Raw genomic sequence first — 15,832 nt, 5'->3', positions numbered from 1 at the left:
AACAACAACCTTGAACAAGTTATTTAAACTCTCTGTGCCTCAATGTCCTTATCTATAAAATGGGGATGATGATAGTAGCTAATCCATAGGGTTCTAAGGGTTAAATGAATTATGTATTATACTATAGCATCTAGGACAGCACCTGGCAGTAGTAAGTGCTCCATAGGTGGTATTTGCTATCAATATTATTATTATTATTATTATTATTTTAATCTTAATACCTTTGATTTGGTACTCTGTTTATAAACAACTATAATTCTTAAGTGAGCATTCCATACCATTTTAGCTTTTTTTCTAATCAGTGACATTAACATTTTTGAGATTTTTAAAGCCTTTTTAAAAAAGTATAGAACACCAAAATTTCACTGGATAATCTCTATTTATGTATTTCTTCCAAAATAATTATGCTTAAACTTCTCACCATTTTGTTATTTTTCCTCCAATATCTAGAAAGAATCTTATACTTGTGTTGTATTGTAATATTCACTTCCCTTCCATTACTTTCCTCTGCTATTATATCTGTTATATAATATCTGTTCTTTGGAGCAGTGATTATCAAAGTGTGTCCCCCAGACCAGCAGCATCAGCATCACCTGGGAACTTATTATAAACAGAAATTCTCAGGCCCTCTTATAATCAGGCAAGAAAACAAAATAAAAGACATGCAGATTGGAAAGAAAGAAAAACTTTTTATTTACAGATGGCATAATCCTGTACATAGAAAATCCTAAGGAATCCACACACCAAAAAAAAAAAAAACTATTAAAACTAATTAACAAGTTCAACAAGGTCACAGGATACATCAGTATACAAAATTAAATTGTATCTGTATATATGAGCAATGAACAATCTGAAAATGAAATTAAGGAGCAATTTTTATTCACAAAAATGTCAAAAAAGAATTAAATACTTGGGAATAATTCAACAAAAAAGTGTAAGACTTATATACTAATATTAATAAGAAAAATTAAAGAATATCTAAATAAATGGGGAGATATTTTACGTTTATGGATTGTAAGACTCAAAATTTAAGATGACAGTTCTTCGCAAATTGGTCTTTAGATTCAACACCACACCAACCCACTGTCATCTTGTTGATTCCAACTCCTAATGACCCTATTGGACACAATAGAACTGCCACATAGGGTTTCCAAGGCTGTAAATCTTTATGGAAGCAAATTCCCACATATTTCTTCCACAGAGCAGCTGGTAGGTTCAAACCACCAACCTTTTGGTTGACAGCCAAGCGCTTTAACCACTGCATCACCAAGGTGCCTTCATTAAATGCTAATTAAAACCTCAATAAGATACCATTTCACACCCACTATAATAGCTATAATAATCCAAGAAGCTGGACTATATGAAGAACGGGGCATCAGGATTGGAGGAAGACTCATTAACAACCTGTATTATGCAGATGACACAACCTTGCTTGCTGAAAGTGAAGAGGACTTGAAGCACTTACCGATGAAGATCAAAGACCACAGCCTTCAGTATGGATTACACCTCAACAGAAAGAAAACAAAAATTTTCACAACTGGACCAATAATCAACATCCTGATAAATGAAGAAAATATTGAAGTTGTCAAGGATTTCATTCTACTTGGATCCACAGTCAACGCCCAAGGAAGCAGCAGTCAAGAAATCAAATGACATACTACGTTGGGCTAATCTGCTGCAAAAGATCTCTTTAGTGTTCAAAAATAGAGATGTCACTTTGAGGACTAAGGTGCACTTGACCTGAGCCGTGATATTTTTTCAGTCGCCTCATATTCATGTGAAAACTGGACAATGAGTAAGGAAGACCAAAGAAGAATTGAAGCCTTTGAATTATGGCATTGGTGAAGAATATTGAATATGCCACGGACTGCCAGAGTTAACAAACCTGTCTTGGAAGAAGAACAGCCAGAATGCTCTTTCCAAGTGAAGATGTTGAGACTTCATCTCACCTACTTTGGACATGTTATCAGGAGGAACTGGTCTCTAGAGAAGGACATCATGCTTGGTAAAGTGAGGGTAAGCGAAAAAGAGGAAGACCCTCGAGGAGACAGATTGATACAGTGGCTGCAATGATGGGCTCAAACATAGCAAGGATGGTGCAGGACCAGGCAGCGTTTCGTTCTGTTGTACTTAGGGTCACTATGAGACAGAACCAACTCACGGCACCTAACAACAACAACAGAATAGCTATAATCAAAAAGACTGACAAAAACAAATATTGGCAGGGATATGGAGAAATGGGAACACTCATACATTGTTAGTGGGAATATAAAATGGTACAGGCACTTTGGAAAACAGTTTTGCAGTTTTTTAAAAAGTTAACCATAAATTTACCATACATTCAAGCAGTTCTACTCCTAGGTATCTACCCAACACATATGTCTATACAAAAAACTACACATGAATGTTTATAGCAGTTCTGTTTATTAATAGCCAAAAAGTGAAAACCACCCAAATATCCAGCAAGTGATAAATGCATAAACAAAATATGGTATATCCACATAATGGAATAATACTGGCCATAAAAAGGAATGAAGCACTGATAATGCTACAACATGGATGAACCTTGAAAACATACTAAGTGAAAGAAGCCAGGCACAAATGGCCATGATCCTATTTATATGAAGAAAACCCTGGTGGCATAGTGGGTAAGTGCTATGGCTGCTAACCAAAGGGTCAGCAGTTCGAATCCACCAGGTGCTCCTGGGAAACTCTACAGGGCAGTTCTACTCTGTCCTCTAGGATCACTATGAGTCAGAATCGACTCGATGGCACTGGATTTGGTTTTTTTTGGTTTTATTTATATGAAATGTCCAGAAAAGGCAAGTCTGTAGAGACAGAAATTTGCCTGGTACATAGGCATTTTATTAGGTTGATAAAAATATTCTGAACTGAAATATGAGATGATCCTACAGCTCGGTAAATTTACTAAAAATCATTGAATTGTATACCTTAAATGGGTAGGTTTTATGGTATATAAATTAAGTTAGGCAATAAAGTTGTCTAAAATAAAATTATCAGGCCCTACCCCAGACCTGCTGAATCTGTAACTGTGGGTGTGAGCACCTATTTTAACCTTTGTTTTTAACCAGCCCTCCCAGTAATTCTGATGCACACTCTAGTGTAACAACCACTGCTTTAGCACATAATGAGAAATCTTTTGTTTTTATTAACTTGCTTATCTTAAAAACATTTTAAAATTTTACATATGTTAGCTTTTTCTTTGAATTTTAGCCACTATCAGTCTTTATATTAATGAAATACTACCAATGTTCTTGAAATATTCAAGCTCCAAAACCATTATGCCTGTCACTCCCTTCACTAACACTCTTATGTACCATTACTGAATATTTTGATCAAAGGTAGTATAGAAGAATCCTGATCAAAATGGGGAAATACAGAACAGAATCTCAAATTCTCATGAACTCCAGAATTTCTGGAGTTAAAGAGGCTGGATGAACCCCTGAAACTATTTCCCTGAGATAATCTTTAAACCTTAAACCAAAACTATCCCCTGAAGTCTTCTTAAAACCAAACAGTAGTTTAGCTTAACGAATAAAACATATCTGCCTTGAGCATTATGCTCTTTTAAGAACTATCTGTATGGAATCAAATTAACAGCAACTTGAGAGATTAGATAGGAAGCTTAGGGGGTGGTGACTTTATGTTAACTGGGGAGGAACAACTCAGAAAAAGAGGATGAGAATGGATGCACAACTTGAAGAGTGTAATCAGTGTCACTAAATTGTACATGTAGAAATTGTTGTGTGTTTTGCTGTGTATATTCTCAACAACAAAATAAATAACTTTTTAAAAACACTCTTACGCTGCCCTCCTTGCTGTTCTTTGAATACACCAAGAACATTCCCGCCATTGTATACACATGCTATTTCCTCAGCCTGAGAGCCTCATAGCTCACTCCCTTTATTCACTGAGGCCACTCACTGCTCAGATTAACAGGCCCCCAGAGAGGCCTTCCTTGATCACTTGATCCTTGGCATCACTTGAATATCACTCTTTATTCCTGTACCCTATTTTTTTTCCTTCCTGACTGATATTCTATTTTTATTTATTTGTTCATTGTCTGTGTCCCCCACTAGAGTATGTTTTATAAATTATTCCTGTGCCTGGCGCTTAATAGGTACTCAATATGCATCTGTTCAATGAACAAGTAAATCTGTGTTGGTAACTACCACACATGTATTGTTTGAGGAGTAAATATTCCTAGTTGATCCTATGGGCCACTTAGCAGTTTCCTGTATAGAAATAAGCTTAGTTGGACAAAATTTATAACTGTTTTCTAAGAGTAACATATTTTTTGTAGAAAATTTAAAATTTATAGAAAAGCACAGGAAGTAAATAAAGCTCTCCTACAATCCTACCCCCTTGGGAGAACTATTGTTACCATTTTGTTAGGAATCCTTAATCTTTTCTACATGAATATATAATACAATACTTTAAATTTGGTTTAAAACAAATTTAAAAGCAAATTTGGATCATACTATGCATAATATTTGGTGAACCACTTTTTTATATCATGAGATAAAATATTCTTAAATACTGGTTTCCATGCTTGCACATTTAGGAGATACGACACATTCTCTCATCAGTAACTGTGACTCGTTATACCGGTGACTCTCAACCAAGGGACCACCCCCTCTCCCACGGCCCTAGGTGTGCATGTGAGGATGGAGGGACACGTGCACTTTGGAAAACCCCCTTGGGTGATTCTGATATGTCCACCTTATTGAAAATCATTATCCTAAAACCCACCTTTAATGGATCCACAGTATTCAGCCATATGTAGATAACATAATTAAACAGCTTAGACCTGGAGATTGCCTCCAGTTTCCCACACCATAAATAATATTGCATTGACCATTTTCATCGATAAATCTTTGTACACCTCTGATTATATTCTTAGTGTATGTTATCTGCTACTGGAATTGTTGACATCATAGTGTATACATGCATTTAAGGCTTTTGGTCTCTCTAAATTGCCCTCCTAAAGGTTTACACCTGTTTAGATAAATTTTGATATGTTTTGGTAGTGAGTTTCTGATTTGTGCAGATAAGCCTTTTACTCATTTTGAAATAGTCTTGGGAGACTTTTTAATGCCATAATATAAAATATTCTTCATTTTACTTATCTGACTACCTTTGCAGAAATTTCAAGTCTATTAATCATTATTGGTTATAATAGAGTCAATACATCAGAAATTATTCTTTTCCATATATGTACAGTTATTTTGGCATTTAACCTCTTCAGCAGGCTACCAGAGACAACAAATCCCTAAGGAGAAAATTATTTGAATAATTAGAAAGCATTAACCATCATTTTTCAGACTGTCTTTCAAACCACATACGAACAAAGTTTATGGAACCCTGCATGTCATTTGAATTATCACACACTTTTTTTAAATTCTCCTTTCTTTCGTTATTTTATCTTATCTCTTTGAATTATGAAGGAAAACTTCTTTTCCCCATTGTGGTTACTAGACATTTCGTGTGTTGTTTTTTTCCTCCCTTTTATGTCATGCTAAGTTCTAAAATTTTAATTCTTCAGTTTAAAAAAGAAATCTGCTAGAAACAATACTTCCTTTGAAAAACTAGATAGACCTAAGCACAGAACTAAATATGAGGATTGTATTTTTTCAAACCGAGTATTAGAATGCATGGACGGACTGTAGGCTAAGCAGTCTGGAAATCTGTGCTGTATGGGTACAGGCCTCAGCTTAAGGAGGCACACCTGCGCTCTAAACCTGGGTAACATCTACTTGAAGGAGTTACTGAGCCAAGGGTGTAGTGGGGAGGGATGGGAGGGTGGTGGGCAGATGTCTGTGGGTGTCTGAGCTTGTCTATCCAGGGAGGAAGCTCAGGAGGGCATCTGTTCTGAAGGTCATCCCCTTGGTTTATGAATTATTTCTATCTCTAGAAAGCGTATTTCCCTACAGTAGAGTATGTTGAAGAAATTCGATATAAATAGAAGCAGTATTCTTGTACTTGGTTAAGTTTATTGCAGTCAGCTCAGGAAATGGTGTGGGAATCTTGCTGATTCAAGTAAGAGGATAAAAACCATTTATTCCTTGTATACATAAAAAGTGAAAGAGATTTCTGATAACTTTCTACAGTTTTCCTTTACTGATTTTGCAAATTGCAAAAGTATGGCCTGCATGCTTCTCTGACTTACTGAAAGGTCTCCAGGATTCCTGGACTGTGCAGAACTAGAAAAAGTTTGTTTAGGAATGCTGTTTTCCAGTACTTTATAGAGCTGCGCTGTCCAATGCAGTAGCCACTATCCATACGTGGCTACATAGATTTTAATTAATTAAAATTAAATAAAGCTAAAAATTTGGTTTCTCAGTTGTACTAGCCACATTTCAAGTACTGAATACCACCTGTGGCTAATAGTTACCTTATTGGACAGTTGCAGATATAGACCATTTCCATCATCACCAAAGCTCGTTGCCATCGAGTCAATCCCGACTCATAGCGACCTTATAGGACAGAGTAAAACTGCCCCATAAGGTTTCCAAGGAGCAGCTGGTGGATTTGAACTGCCAACCTTTTGATCAGCAGCCAAGCTCTTAACCACTTTTCCACCAGGGCACCTCTATCATCACAGAAAATTCTTTTGTACAGCACTGCAATTTAGAGTCTTGGTACCTCCAAGAGTAATGCCTATACCTAAGCAGCACCTTTTAAGAGGTCAACCCCCCAAAAAAACCCAGTGCCATCGAGTCGATTCCGACTCATAGCAACCCTATAGGACAGAGTAGAACTGCCCGATAGAGTTTCCAAGGAGCGCCTGGCGGATTTGAACTGCCAACCCTTTGGTTAGCAGCTGTAGCACTTAACCACTACACCACCAGGGTTTCCTAAGAGGTCAACCAGGAAGTTATAATAGCTGGATTTTTTTTTTTTCAATCTTCCTCTTTCTATTAATTGGAACAGAGCTAGCTTAAGGATGTATCTAAGACTCTTACACCTTAATGAAACCCAGCATTTATATACAGTCCTCTGCAGTAGTGAGGGTGTTTACGGAAGCAATTGGTGCGATCTCCAGCTAATTAGAGCATTAAGTCTAATATCCAAAAGGCACCTTTAATTCTAAAAACTAAAAATTGTTATTCTGGTATGAACAATTCCGTAAATAATAATTGAAGTGATTTTGATCTTATATTGATTTTACAAAGCAATTCTATTAATTTCTGTTGTGAAATGTAGAAGTTATTACTTCCTAAGTCAGGCAATACAGCTTTTGAAAATGATTGTGTACATCTTTATAAAATACTTCTCCACAGACTCAAAATTTTTCCTAACTAGTCCATGTAATTGCTTTTAAATATAGCCACATCTAATATAATTACAAGTCTTATTTTTAGTTTTCTTCAGAGAAGATAGCACACCCTCCTTGAGTCATATATCCTGACTTAATGTTATAAAATCCTACGTTTTAGGTCTGTGTTTAGGTTATGTTAGAGTATCATATATGTATGTATATATAGACTATAATGACTAAACTGAATGATAACTTTGGTTGTGACTATATGGAGAGAGATCAGACCTTTTCATTTAATCAGTGATCTCACCTAATTATCATCTAGGACCTAATTCTTAAATGTACGGTAATCAAATCCTTTAACATTTCTACCTTGAAATGATTTTCTAGCCTTCTGGTCATCTCTGTTCCGCCTTTAACATTCTCCAAGTTTTCCATCATTTTTAGAGTTTTGAGTTCAGTGTTCTAAATCATAATAGGGTAATTATTTTTGAATTCCTATGTCACTCTTGTATTTGTATGTCCTGGTGATGAGCTTTCCCCCCTCAGTATATGACAACATGACTGATACATTCCTGTGTGTTACCTTGCCACTTGGGTGCAAAGCTAATTATTCTACATCTTATACTTGTGTATTTTTTATTTTGACTTTTTAAAATGTGCCTCCCTGTCCTTGTGCCTGTCACACTTTGTGTAGCTTGTTTCTGAGCTCAGTTAGGGAGCACCAAAAAGGGAATATTGTTTGTTGTTTTTGCTGTGGTTTTCAAGTCAGCAATACATCTGTGTTCAACCCTTGTGCTCCTTACATAGTAACTTTGTTGTCTCAAGTGCTTTCAATAGTTTAACTTAACAGAACTCTGAGCTAACTATATTCTTGTTTTCTACTTCCTTAAATGTGACGTAGAATCCTCTAGCTGGGAACGTTCCATTTCGATGCTTGACATACTGACATTTAAAGGAAAACTATAATTTGACCAAATTCAGAATTACCTGTAGTTCTCTGAATATAGAATCTGCCTTCTCCTTTCTAGGTTAATTTGCTTGGTAGAAAATTACAACTTTAATATTAGTTATCGTAAAAGGTCGTGAATAGTCTTCTTAACTCACTTGCAATTGTAACGTTTCACTCTAAATCATACTAACATATACCTTCTAGTTAAAGTAAATAGAAAACTTCTTTATCAAGGATTTCATAAACTAGGAAGCTTGAATAACTGCTTGCATAAGATCTGATTTTATATTGTTGTACCCACAAGCAGTAGCGATAGTATAGTACAGGGGTTGGCAAACTATGGCCTTGGGGCCAAATCAGCCCAATACATGTTTTTGTATATGAAGTTTTATTGGCACACAGCCATGTACATTTGTTTATGTGTTGGCTATGACTATTTTCATGCTACAGTGACAGAGCTGAGTAATTGCAACAGGGACCATATGGCCTTCAAAACCTAAAATATATACTGTCTGGCCCTTAATAGAAAAAGATTGTTGACCTCTGGTATAGCAGAAATCCTTAAACTAGGGAGAGTAGTCAGAGGACCTAATTCTGTCTACTCAAGATTCTCCCTCTAATTTGGCAGACCTCAGCAGGTTACTAAGGCTTTCTGGACCTCGGATTCCTCGTCTGCAAAATGAATCTCTTAGAATAAATCACCTCTAAGGTTGACTCTCAAACTTTAATAAAATTATATGAATTCACAAGCTATTTTGGAACCATTTTGCTGTTTTACATAATAGCTTTGAATTGAATATTCAAAGCACATGCATTCACTGATTTTGGAGAACTAAATAAACAAAGCTGCTGTTTCTAAGACAGATAAACTAGGAACTTACTATTATTACTTTTTCAAAAGAACTTAACCTCTGCAGGGCTCTTATAAATAGTGCTTTCTTAGTAGTATTAAGTCTTTAACTAGAGTAGTAGCTACTCTATGGGGAAAATATTAAATGATGCAGGAAGCATCAAAAGAAGATGGACGGAATACACAGAGTCATTATACCAAAAAGAATTAGTCGATATTCAACCATTTCAAGAGATGGCATATGATCAGGAACCGATGGTACTGAAGGAAGAAGTCCAAGCTGCTCTGAAGGCATTGGCGAAAAACAAGGCTCCAGGAATAGATGGAATATCAATTGAGATGTTTCAACAAACAGATGCAGCACTGGAGGTGCTCACTCGTCTATGCCAAGAAATATGGAAGACAGCTTCCTGGCCAAATGATTGGAAGAGATCCATATTTATGCCTATTCCCAAGAAAGGTGATCCAACCGAATGTGGAAAATATAGAACAATATCATTAATATCACACACAAGCAAAATTCTGCTGGAGATCATTCAAAAACGGCTGCAGCAATATATCGACAGGAAACTGCCAGAAATTCAGGCCGGTTTCAGAAGAGGACGTGGAACCAGGGATATCATTGCTGATGTCAGCTGGATCCTGGCTGAAAGCAGAGAATACCAGCAGGATGTTTACCTGTGTTTTATTGATTATGCAAAGGCATTCGACTGTGTGGATTCTAACAAACTATGGATAACACTGCGAAGAATGGGAATTCCAGAACATTTAATTGTGCCCATGAGGATCCTTTACATAGATCAAGAGGCAATTGTTCGGACAGAACAAGGGGATACTGATTGGTTTAAAGTCAGGAAAGGTGTGTGTCAGGGTTGTATTCTTTCACCATACCTATTTAATCTGTATGCTGAACAAATAATACGAGAAGCTGGACTATATGAAGAAGAACGGGGCATCAAGATTGGAGGAAGACTCATTAACAACCTGCATTATGCAGATGACACAACCTTGCTTGCTGAAGGTGAAGAGGACTTGAAGCACTTACTAATGAAGATCAAAGACCACAGCCTTCAGTATGGGTTACATCTCAACATAAAACAAAAATCCTCACAACTGGACCAATGAGCAACATCGTGATAAACGGAGAAAAGATTGAAGTTGTCAAGGATTTTGTTTTACTTGGATCCACAATCAACAGCCATGGAAGCAGCAGTCAAGAAATCAGAAGATCCATGGCATTGGGCAAATCTGCTGCAAAGGACCTCTTTAAAGTATTGAAGAGCAAAGATGTCACCCTGAAGACTAAGCTGCGCCTGACCCAAGCCATGGTATTTTCAATCGTATCATATGCATGTGAAAGCTGGACAATGAATAAGGAAGACCGAAGAAGAGTTGATGCCTTTGAATTGTGGTGTTGCCAAAGAATATTGAATATACCATGGGCTGCCAAAAGAACAAACAAATCTGTCTTGGAAGAAGTACAACCAGAATGCTCCTTAGAAGCAAGGATGGCGAGACTGCATCTTACATACTTTGGACATGTTGTCTGGAGGGATCAATCCCTGCAGAAGGACATCATGCTTGGCAGAGTACAGGGTCAGCAGAAAAGAGGAAGACCCTCAGCAAGGTGGATTGACACAGTGGCTGCAACAATGAGCTCAAGCATAACAACGATTGTAAGGATGGTGCAGGACCGGGCAGTGTTTCATTCTGTTGTGCATAGGGTCGCTATGAGTCGAAACCGACTCGACGGCACCTAACAACAACAACAAGTAGCTAGAATAGGCCTTGAAAGAAAAAACTAACATATTAAGACTCGGTTGATATAAACTTTCACCAAAAACTCAATAAAATATTATTTAAGCATCAATTGGTCTCAACCCACCTGGAGCAGAGGAGAATGAAGAACACCAAGGTCACACGACAACTAAGAGCCCAAGAGACAGAAAGGGCCACATGAACCAGAGACCTACATCATCCTGAGACCAGAAAAACTAGTTGGTGCCCGGCCACAATCGATGACTGCCCTGACAGGGAGCACAACAGAGAACCCCTGAGGGAGCAGGAGATCAGTGGGATGCAGACCCCAAATTCTCATAAAAAGACCATACTTAATGGTCTGGCTGAGACTAGAGGAATCCCGGCGGTCATGGTCCCCAAACCTTCTGTTGGCACAGGACAGGAACCATCCCCGAAGACAACTCATCAGACGTGAAAGGGACTGGACAGTGGGTAGGAGAGAGATGCTGATGAAGAGCGAGCTAATTATATCAGGCGGACACTTGAGACCGTGTTGGCATCTCCTGTCTGGAGGGGGGATGGGAGGATAGAGAGAGTTGGAAGCTGGCAAAAATGTCACGAAAGGAGAGACTGGAAGGGCTGACTCATTAGGGGGAGAGCAAGTGGGTGTACGGAGTAAGATGTATATAAACTTATATGTGACAGTCTGACTTGATTTGTAAACGTTCACTTGAAGCTCAATAGAAGTTAATAAATATATATATATATTATTTAAAAAAAAAACTCAGTTGATTTTCGTTTGGAAATGAAAATAAAGTATCTCTAAAATTCTAGTTTCAGTGTGTGGGAAACATATGATTTGATTGATTTGATATATAAAATTTCCATTCCCACCCAACTTTTAGGGAACACATATAATATGTAAAGTGAAATAAGCTTCTACTGTAGAAAGAAGAACTCAACATTCTCTGCTATATTTTCAGCCTAAGAGCCCTTCATGCATTAACCCTGTACTTTTGGATATCTAAGAAGTTGCCTGGAATGGTATTATCAAGATCATTTCTCTGTTTTTTGCTCTTCACTCTCTATAGTCTATCAGTTTTTCAATTTAGATTTATAGAGAGAAACCCTAACATGAGCCCCCCAAAAGTAAACCTTGTAGAAATGTATTTCTATTAATGTTTTCACATGCTTATTAACAAATACCTACGGATGTGAAGCATGTATCTTGGTTTTCAGAAAAATTCTAGAGCTCAATATTTAAAATGTATACTTTGATGCTTTAGACCTAGACTACTTGAGTGGTTTGGTATTTAAACTACCTAAATGAGCAATTCTACCAAGACCAGCGAAAGGCTGTGCTCATGTTCTACCTATATTTTAATAGGGCTAGTAATGATTTACACTTAAAAATGCTTTGCAGTTTACAGAGCACTTTCGTATACATTATGACTTCATAGTCCTGTAAAGTAAGTTATGTTGATTTTATTATCCACACTTAATAGGTAAGAAACCCTAGAGAAGTTAAATGATCTACTTAACCAGGGTCATGTAGCTGGAAAATGACAGAGGCAGGGAACAAACCCAGATATTCTGACCTATGCCTAATACCTATAGAAATAAACATTAAAAAAAATAACTTTTATCATTCTTCTTGTTACTGAAACAGTAATTCGCAACCTGTTGCTACCTCAACAGTCCACAGGGATGTCATAGCTGGTTCTGATGTGTGACCTGATTCAGAATTACTGTGCAAAAGTAACACATAGTCATGGTTAGAAACAAAAAGAGATAAATGACAAAAGGGTTTAAAAAAATTGCTCATAATTCTACCACCCAGAAAAAATGAATACTTTTGACATTTTGTTGTATGTTCAATGTTTTATACCTATATTAACTTTTTTTTTCAAAACTGGGATCATACTATACATTGCTTTAAAACCTTTTTTCATGTAATTCGCCACAAACATCTTTCTGTTCCATTTAACATCTTTTGGCATCATTTTATAATGACTGCAAAATAGTCCAGTGTGTGGTGCGTGTCTGAGTTCAAGATGTAAATAGTTTCATACATTTTTGCAGTTCCCAACAGTGTTATTCTGGTATATGCATATGCAATTTGTTTCAAGGAATCCAAACTCTCTCTCTTCTAGTTAGCGTCTCCTATGTATTTAACTTTCTGAATAATCTTTTAAAGAATAAGCATTTGTTAATTAACTTTTTGATGTTTATGTCTTGGTTTTGATAATATTTTTTCCATCTCTTTGCTTTAGGGTGCAGTACTAGCAGCCGTGTCAAGTCACAAATTCAACTCATTCTACGGGGATCCCCCTGAAGAGTTGCCAGATTTCTCTGAAGACCCTACCTCCTCAGGTAATTTGATCATTCAGTCATTCACCAGTGTGAATCCTTTCTAGTCCCTTGTGACCAAACTATTCCTGTGATTATAGTCAGATCCTCCAAGGGATTCTAAGGAAGTTTGTCAGCAACCAAACCTCATCCATGCATTTCTGGTTCTTTTAATTTTAATATATAAGTTGCTTTTCCCTCCTGCTCCAAAACCAACATTTCACTTTTTTTTTTTTAACCTCAGAAATACTTCTTCCCCTTTCCTTACTCCAAGCCCAACATTGCACTTCATTCAATCCAACATTGTAGTCAATCTTTTTGGGTCTCTCTGATTGCCTTCTACCTCAATAGAAACTTCTAATATAAGATTTTCCCCATGACAAACTGTATTAGATCAGACTTTGAGACAACACTGCTTTGAATTAAATCTTTAAATGTAAGCTGCCTTGTGAGTTAACTCTTAAAGCAATTATCAAGTTCCTACTCTTTATAGACTTTATAACACATATACACAAGCATTCAAGGGGGAAGTACATAGAAGAAGAGTTACCTATTTTGATGAAATGTGTATAGGTATGCCTGGATAAACCTGCTAAGGTTCACAAAATCATTTTATAAAATGCTCAAATTTCCATCTTACCGGTGAGGTATTCTCAAAGATCATTTACTAAAAATCCATAGGATTTGTTTATATGTATATGTCGATACATGCACTTGTATGTTAAAGTTTTTTTTTTTTTAATTTCCATATTTCTTTATTTCTTTACTTAACTCCTGAGCCATTGTCCCCTGGCCTTAGCTGGTCTTCCTTCTCTCATTAGGGTCACTCAGTATTTGTCATATGATTGACTTTGCACTGGTGATTTGGTTTTTGTACTCTCGGACTGGTTCAGTCAATATTCATATGTTGCCATTGGAATCAAAGCCTGGGGTCCTTCCTAAAGCATCAATTGTTCATTTTTCACAGTTCACAATATAGGAAGAATGAATGTGCCAGTGCGTCTTTCCTACTGGGACTGTGAGCATCTGTTAGTATTTTCGCTTCTTCCCTCCTCTGTTATACATGTATGGGCACATACACACACAGAAGTGCACACACACAGTTTCTTACCAATTAGTATGTGCAGACCAACTTGTGCAGAACAACAAGGTCAAGTTTCCCATTCCAGCAGCTTTATAGTTCCTCACTTTGACTTTTACCAAATGGGATGTGAATCTTCCTCTTTTGAGTGAAGGTGATTTCCAAAAACACTCAGAAATGTGAATCTCAGAGAAGGGACTCTGAGGACAAGGCCTTGCTGATTTACTCTTGTGCGGACTTGGTTAATTATCCAGAGCTCTTACGTTCCTCAATGCTCCCTATTACTTTGTTTTTCTTCTTCCAGTCCATTTTATTCCCTGCACCTGTGACTCAAAATTTTGTTACTTCAAACCTCTTTCTTTTCTCTTCACAATCGGATTACAGTTGACCCTATTTAGGGAGATTAGACTCGGTTATGGTTTTTATATTGTACTGTGCCTATATGATATAGTCATATATTTGAAATACATTTAGGATAAATCTGTTTGAGGTTTTAGGTCAAGATCTCTAACACTATTTTCATCTTTAGAAATGGGCCTGGAGAGCAGTATGGTCCTTGAAAGAGATTAATGAACTTTGAAGTGTTCCTTTCTATGAGGAGATGAATTTTTCCTTTAAGTAAAGGAATTGTCTATATTTATGTTATTGCTGTTGTTCTTAGGTGCCACTGAGTCCGTTCCAACTCATAGTGACCCTATGTACAACAGAATGAAACACTGCTGGTCCTGTGCCATCCTCACAATTGTTACTGTTTTTGAACCCATCGTTGCAGCCACTGTGTCAGTCCATCTCGTTGAGGGCCTTCCTCTTTTTCACTGACCCTTTACTTTACCAAGCATGATGTCCTTCTCCAGGAACTGGTCCCTCTTGATAACATATCCATGAGATGAAGTCTCACCATCCTCACTTCTAAGGAACATCCTGGCTGTACTTCTTCCAAGACAGATTTGTTCATTCTTCTGGCAATCCATGGTATATTCAATAGTCTTCACTGGATACCATAATTCAAAGGTATCAATTCTCCCTTGGTCTTCCTTATTCATTGTCCAGCTTTCTCATGCATATTAGACAATTGAAAGTACCATGGCTTGGGTCAGGTGCACCTTAGTCTTCAAAGTAACATTATTGCTTTTTAACACCGTAAACACTTTTTAACACTTTAAAGGCCTTTTGCAGCAGATTTGCCTAATGCAATATGTCGTTTCATTTCTTGACTGCTGCTTCCGTGGGAGTTGACTGTGGATTCAAGTAAAATGAAATCCTTGACAACTTCAGTCTTTTCCCCATTTATCATGATGTTGCTTATTGGTCCAGTTGTGAGGATTTTTGTTTTCTTTATGTTGAGGTGTAATCCATACTGAAGGCTGTAGTCATTTACCTTCACCAGTAAGTGCTTCAAGTCCTCTTTACTTTCAGCAAGTAAGGTTGTGTCATCTGCATATCCCAGGTTGTTCATGAGTCTTCCTCCAATCCTGATGCCATGTTCTTCTTCGTACACTCTAGTTTCTCAGATTATTTGCTCAGCATACATATTGAATAAGCATGGTGAAAGGATACAAGCCTGATGCACACTTCCTT

General features: G+C 37.1%; 1 protein-coding gene across 8 annotated transcripts in view; it reads left to right on the top strand.

The window, feature by feature from the left end:
• The window catches only part of CASK (calcium/calmodulin dependent serine protein kinase), a 455,537-nt gene that overhangs the window by 346,802 nt on the left and 92,903 nt on the right, over positions 1-15,832 (top strand). For all 8 annotated transcript variants that reach the window (XM_023557951.2, XM_010597744.3, XM_010597743.3 and 5 more), the window contains exon 10: positions 13,098-13,197. In XM_023557951.2, coding sequence (XP_023413719.1) covers positions 13,098-13,197 — 100 coding nt within the window. The remainder of the gene's footprint in view (positions 1-13,097; positions 13,198-15,832) is intronic.

Source organism: Loxodonta africana, chromosome X (genome assembly GCF_030014295.1).
Source record: "Loxodonta africana isolate mLoxAfr1 chromosome X, mLoxAfr1.hap2, whole genome shotgun sequence".
NCBI classification, from domain to species: domain Eukaryota; kingdom Metazoa; phylum Chordata; class Mammalia; order Proboscidea; family Elephantidae; genus Loxodonta; species Loxodonta africana.
The sequence above is the reverse complement of the archived record's forward strand: the minus strand, read 5'-3'. Positions and strand labels throughout refer to the sequence as shown.